Here is a 7,251-nt window from a genome sequence, read left to right as displayed (position 1 = left end):
GTTTATCCTGTTTGGGATTCTCTGGGTTTCTTGCACTTGGGTGATTATTTCCTTCCCCATTTTAGGGAAATTTTCAACTATTACCTCCTCAAGTATTTTCTCATGGTCTTTCTTTTTGTCTTCTTATTCTGCAACTCCTATGATTCGAATGCTGGGGTGTTTAACACTGTCCTGGAGGTCTCTGAGATTGTCCTCATTTCTTTTAATTCGTTTTTCTTTTTTCCTCTCTGATTCATTTATTTCTACCATTCTATCTTCTAATTCACTAGTCCTATCTTCTGTGTCTGTTATTCTACTATTTGTTGCCTCCATAGTGTTTTGATCTCATTTATTGCATTATTCATTATATATTGACTCTTTTTTATTTCTTCTGGGTCCTTGTTAAACCTTTCTTGCATCTTCTCAATCCTTGTCTCCAGGCTATTTATCTGTGATTCCATTTTGATTTCAAGATTTTGCATCATTTTCACTATCATTATTTGGAATTCTTTATCAGGTAGATTCCCTATCTCTTCCTCTTATGTTTGGTTTGGTGGGCATTTATCCTGTTCCTTTACCTGCTGGGTATTCCTCTGTCTCTTCATCTTGTTTATATTGCTGAATTTGGGGTGTCCTTTCTGTATTCTGGCAGTTTGTGGAGTTCTCTTTATTGTGGAGTTTCCTCACTGTTGGAGGGGTTGAATTAGGAGGCTTGTCAAGGTTTTTTGGTTAGGGAAGCTTGTGTCAGTGTTCTGGTGAGTGGAGCTGGATTTCTTCTCTCTGGAGTGCAATGAAGTGTCCAGTAATGAGTTATGAGATGTCAACGGTTTTGGAGTAACTTTGGGCAGCCTGTGTATTGGACCTTAGGGCTGTGTTCTTGTGTTGCTGGAGAATTTGTGTGGTATGTCTTGCTCTTGAACTTGTTGGCCTTTGTGTGGTGCTTGGTTTCAGTGTAGGTATGGAGGCATTTGATGAGCTCCTGTCAAATAATAGTCCCTGGAATCAGGAGTTCTCTGGTGTTCTCAGGGTTTAGACTTAAGCCTCCTGCTTCTGGTTTTCAGTCTTATTTTTATAATAGTCTCAAGACTTCTCCTTCTATACAGCACCGTTGATAAAAAAATCTCCTTTCAAAGACAATGGGCCACTTCTCTGGGTGTCTGATATCCTCTGCTGGCATTCAAAAGTTGTTTTGTGGAATTTACTCAGCGTTTAAATGTTCTTTTGATGAATTTGTGGCGGAAAAATTGGTCTACCCGTCCTATTCCTCTGCCATCTTAGGACCGCCTCCTCTGTCTGTCTTAATAACAAATGGGATTCTGGAAATTTTACTGTAGATCATTGAAGTTCACCTTTTTCACAAGATAAAATAATTAATGATACAGGATATTTTCTTCTGTTTTCTTTTGATTTTGAACATTCAAATAGTATATGTAGACCCCTAGGATGATGCCTGGAACAGAAATGGTGGTTCTTATTAATTATCTAAATGATATTAAATGATACATATTTTTTTTGCCTACCTTACTACAGCAGCCTGCTTTAGGTATCTGGAAGGAAAGTCTTACTCAAAAATAAAAAGTGCCTGTGATAACTATCCCTGTGTAACTGTCCTTAATATCACCTGCAATAGTTGTAGAAATTGGGATGTTTTGTGTTTAGAATTTTATAGACTTTAAGGTACTGGTTACAGTAAACATTATGTAAAGGAATAAGTATTTTCATAGAATTAATGCATATTTAGTTTTCCCCTTTTCATTTATCCAGTAAAATGTGTCTTCTTTATCATTTTTATATTTGACAATGTAAGAAAAGGGCATGTATAAGTTAATGAAATGTGTCAAATAAATTGGGAGATAGTTGAAAAAAATTATGTAAATTGGAACATTCACCATGTCATAGGCCATCTTTATCTAAGCTAATTTTTATTATAAAATATGTATAATGAAAATTTATAAATATGCACTATAGAGAGATAGTATAAATAATACCAATGAACCCATCTTTCAGCTTCAACTATTATAAACATTATAGTATTTTTGTTAGTTGATATCACTGTAATATTTTTTAGTGCACGATTTTGAAACAAACAACAGACAACTCTATGTCAACTCTATGTACTCCATTGTTTAACAGAGAAGGAATTTAAAGACATAATTCTAATGACATTATCACATTTTGCATATTTTAAAATTAACCAGGCACTTAAAAAATGCCACTTTGCAGTTTTCTTGATTAGGTTACTATGACTCAGATCTACATGTTCAGTTGATGGATATGTATCTTACATTATTTTAATCTAGAATAATATTCCCAAGCATTACTTTTTTCTATGCTTTTGGTATTCTGAAATAATTAGATTATTTTAATACACAATATGTCATTTTCTAAATTGAACAGCTGGATCCTTATGATGTTATTTAACGGGATCCTCTGAGTCCTATATTTCCTATAAAACAGTAGTTTATGTATAGACATCTGACTTTTAAATAGTTTTAAAACATACAGCTTGAATTTTACCAGAAATCTTTTTAAATTACACTTTACATGCTTATAATCACACTCTATTCCTCAGTTCAGTTCAGTCGCTCAGTCATGTCCGACTCTTTGAGACCCCGTGGACTTTAGCACACCAGGTTTTCCTGTCCATCATCAACTTCTGGAGCTAACTCAAACTCATGTCCATTGAGTCAGTGATGCCATCCAACCATCTCATTCTCTGCCGCCCCCTTCTCCTCCTGCTTTCACTCTTCCCCAGCATCAGGGTCTTTTCAAATGAGTCAGTTCTTCGCATCAGGTGGTCAAAGTATTGGAGTTTCAGCTTCAGCATCAGTCCTTCCAATGAATATTCAGGACTGATTTCCTTTAGGATGGACTCGTTGGATCTCCTTGCTGTACAAAGCACTCTCAAGAGTCTTCTCCAACACCACAGTTAAAAAGCATCAGATCTTCAGCACACAGCTTTCTTTATAGTCCAACTTGCATATCCATATATGACTACTGGAAAAACCATAGCTTTGATTGGACAGACCTTTGGCAAAATAATGTCTTTTCTTTTTAATATGCTGTCTAGGTTTGTAATAACTTTTCTTCCAAGGAGCAAGCATCTTTCAATTTCATGGCTACAGTTACCATCTGCAATGATTTTGGAGCCACCAAAAAATAAAGTCTATCACTGTTTCCATTGCTTCCCCATCTGTTTTCCATTAAGTACTGGGACCAGATGCTATAATCTTAGCTTTCTGAATGTTAAGTTTTAAGCCAACTTTGTCACTCTGCTCTTTCAATTTCGTCAAGAGGTGCTTTAGTTCTTCTTCACTTTCTGCCATATGTATGGTGTCATCTGAATATCTGAGGTTATTGATTCTCTCCAGGCAATTTTTTTTAATTTATTTATTTTAATTGGAGGTTAATTATTTTACAATATTGTATTGGTTTTGCCATACGTCAACATGAATCCACCACAGGTATACACATGTTCCCTGTCCTGAACCCCCTCCCACCTCCCTTCCCATACCATCCCTCTGGGTCGACCCAGCACACCATCCCCAAGCATCCAGTATCATGCATCAAACCTGGGCTGGTGATTCATCTCGCACATGATATTATACATGTTTCAATGCCATTCTCCCAAATCATCCCACCCTTGCCTCTTCCCACAGAGTCCAAAAGATCTCCCGGCAATCTTGATTTCAGTTTGTGCTTCATCCAGCCTGGCATTTCTCACATGCACTCTTCATATAAGTTAAATAAGCACAGTGGCAACATACAGCCTTGACGTACTCCTTTCCCAATTTGGAACCAGTCTGTTGTTCCATGTACAGTTCTAACCGTTGCTTATTCCTTAGTACAATTAAATAAATTTATTTGATTTTCTTGTTTCTGTTATGATTATTCTTATTTACAACTGAATTACATGATTATTTAAAAAAAAAAAAAGAAAAGAAAAACTCCTGTGCTCTACTTTGTTTTTGTTTTCCTAACAGTGTATGTGAATATATGCAATAATATAAATGAATTAATAATTAACATTACTATTTGCACTCAATAGTTATACTTTCAATTAGACACTATAATATCTCAAAATAAGCTGGTTATCATTACATTATTATTTTTAGTTATATACTTATGCTATTACATAGAATCTAAGAAACATAGTTCCAAAATGAATAGAGAATTGCTGATAAAATACTAAATGTGATCTCACTGGGCTGCATTTTATTCTTAATCAAAGTTACCTAGATACAGTGCACATATATGACTCAATATTTATTAACTACATGGAATAAAATGTAACAGAAATATGCCATATGATTTTTTATTACACTAGCATAGTGTGAGTGATTTTTTTAAATCTGAAGACAAAAATAACATTTTCTTTTGTCTCAAGACAAAAAAAAAAAAAAACAAAACAGTTTTATCTCAACGTCCCCCTTTTAATATTTTTTTTTAAACCAATAGAAAATGTGCAAAGGACATAAAGCCAGGACATAAATAAACAGCCTCAAGAAGCCATATCATATCATTGTTTTGAATGTATTAAGCTTTTACAGAAACTCAAATATGAGAACAAAATTTTCTAAACATATATAGAAATACTTTACAGTCTCCATGAGAAATACATATATTTTATTGAAATAACCTTTCAAATATTTGTTACACTTAAGTGAAAGATGAGGAGTGGAGGAGATCAAATTTGAGTATGCTTATAATGGAACATAAAAAGAAGGTTTTGATATTTTTAAATGTAAAACACGATTGACATAAAACACCTAACTGTAAACACCATGACACTTCAGAAAGAAGTGAAAGGACAAATAATAAATAGTACAATAGGGAAGCTGGGAACAAATCCAAGTTCCTCCTTTACTATTTTCCCTAATTACTAATTTCCCTCATATAACTCACTATGATTTTACTTGAATAAAGACAGAAGTCTTTGTAGCAAGTTTTTAAATGCTTGCTTCACCTGCTGGTTCCGTAGAGTATAAATAAAGGGGTTCAAAAGTGGGGCAACAGAGGTATTGAGAACCGCGACTCCCTTCATTAAGGAGATCCTCTGTTTGGCTGAGGGTTTCACGTACATAAAGATGCAGCTGCCATATGAGAGGGAGATGACAATCATGTGAGAAGAACAAGTGGAAAAAGCTTTTTTTCTCTGGTTGGCAGAAGGAATTTTTATTATTGTCAGGGCAATATATGTGTATGATAGAATCACTAATACCAAAGTGATCAGTAGAGTCATCAGGGCTAGGATGAAACTCAGCATTTCAAACAAATGTGTATCTGTGCAGGAGATTTGCAGGAGAGGAACAGTGTCACAGTAGAAATGATCGATGACATTGGAGTTACAGAAATCCAAGGTTAAGCCTAAAATGAGTCCTGGAAAAATGATGAGGAAACCAGCCATCCAAGAGCTAAGGACCAGCTGGATACAGATTTTGTTGCTCATGATGGTTGTATAATGCAAGGGTTTACAGATGGCAACGTAACGATCATAGGACATGGCAGCCAGGAGATAAAATTCAGATGCACCAAGAAGGAAAGCAAAAAATAACTGAGCTGCACAACAGTTATAGGTAATGGTTTTGTCACCAGTTGCCATGCTAGCAAGCAATTTGGGAATACAGACTGTTGTATAGGAAATTTCTAAGAAGGAAAAATTTCGAAGAAAGAAATACATAGGAGTCTTGAGATGAGAATCAAGCAAAGTGAGGGTAATGATAGTCAAGTTGCCTGAGATGCTTAACAAATAGGTGAGAAGCAGGAAGATAAATAGCACAATCTTCAATTTGGGGTCCTCTGTCAATCCTACTAAGATAAACACTGTCACTGATGTATGGTTTTCCATTATTGCCTCCTGATCTGCTTCTGGTCCGGTGAAAATATTGAGAAAAAAATTATGCAAAAGGACCAGAAAACATGAACATGACAATGTCAAAAAATTGCTAAAGGAGTACTTTTTGGATATGATTACTTTGGATAAGATAAACTAGCGAAAGCTGTTACTTTTCTTTTGAGTACAAGCAAATATGTTGTACAAATTTGATGAAATAAAAAAGTACCTTATGTCACTTTTATATTCTGGTTTAGTTATATTTATGATAATGAAGTGAAGAGATTAATATGTATGTGGAAAAATTTGATTTATTTTTTCTTAATGTGTAAGTATGAACACATCATATTACTTACACTCAGTCTTGCTGATGATTACATAAATAGCATTGCCTTAAGAAGCTGACAGTGGGAGCAACAGAGAAGCAAGAAGCAAATGGTATATAAATGGGTGTGATGGTTGAAAACAAGCCCAGCTTTAGGCTTAAGATACATAGTGGAAATAATTCAGTATGATAATGTTCATACCTCTTCAGTTTGGCCTTTTACCAATCTACTCAACTAAAACTATTTCCTACAGTTCTCTCCGTTGTTGTTGGTTTTTTTTTTTTTTTTTTTTTTTTAAATTAGTGTGATGTATTTTTTCCCTATTTCAACCACCTCTCTTTTTCTGTCATGCTTCTCTTTTACCATGGCCTATTCCAATATTAAACTTATCTGATTACATAGAGAACCTGACTTGAACAAAATTAATCAGATTTAATGTTTCTTCAGATTATAGTTCTGAAAATGGGAAGAGAATAATAAAGCAATATGCAAAATTAGTAAGGGTCCAGCATGAGGGAAAATGAAATACGGTAGAAGAATAAAAGGAAGAGAAAAGGGAGAATAGAGGCAAAGCAGAAAGGGAAGATAGTAAAGACAAAGACTTACCATTAAGATTGAATTTCTCGTCAGATAAGAATTCTATTTACCTCTTGGCTTTTAAACTGATCTATAGATCAAGGCAGCAAATATGTAATTTATCTTTACTGAGGTGAATAAAAAAGAGAAGCTCTAGTAAATTTTACTCTAATGATCTGTGTCTGAGCAAGGTTTCAGACACTTACAGGTAATACTGACTGCCCTGAAAATATGGTAAATCAAAAGTCAAGCCACATCAAATGAAGCTGAGTATGTGGCTGAGAATTTTATAAGCTCTTACTAAGTTAAATGTCATGGATCCTCCTAGGTATAAACATGTCATCCCTTGAGAGGAAGCCTCTGCTTTGATGACTTCATTATCAGTTATGCTTCTTTGGTGACTTCACCATTTATAACAAACATTAATTAACCAATTTTCATAGGTCTATGGAGAATGCACTGTTGTATACTGTAAAGGTATATGACACTGTCTAAGAGAATTGCAGTTTACCAATGTTTTGAGGGATGCTGGGAGGG

General features: G+C 34.7%; 1 protein-coding gene across 1 annotated transcript; it reads right to left on the bottom strand.

Annotated features, from left to right (window-relative positions):
* Window positions 1-4,891: 4,891 nt before the first annotated feature.
* On the bottom strand, window positions 4,892-5,827 carry LOC112584328 (olfactory receptor 6C74-like). The gene has a single exon (XM_025282436.3). The coding sequence runs from the start codon at window positions 5,825-5,827 to the stop codon at window positions 4,892-4,894; it is 936 nt and encodes a 311-aa protein (XP_025138221.3).
* Window positions 5,828-7,251: the final 1,424 nt, after the last annotated feature.

Source organism: Bubalus bubalis, chromosome 4 (assembly GCF_019923935.1).
Source record: "Bubalus bubalis isolate 160015118507 breed Murrah chromosome 4, NDDB_SH_1, whole genome shotgun sequence".
Taxonomy (NCBI): domain Eukaryota; kingdom Metazoa; phylum Chordata; class Mammalia; order Artiodactyla; family Bovidae; genus Bubalus; species Bubalus bubalis.
This window is presented reverse-complemented; position numbering and strand designations above follow the sequence as displayed.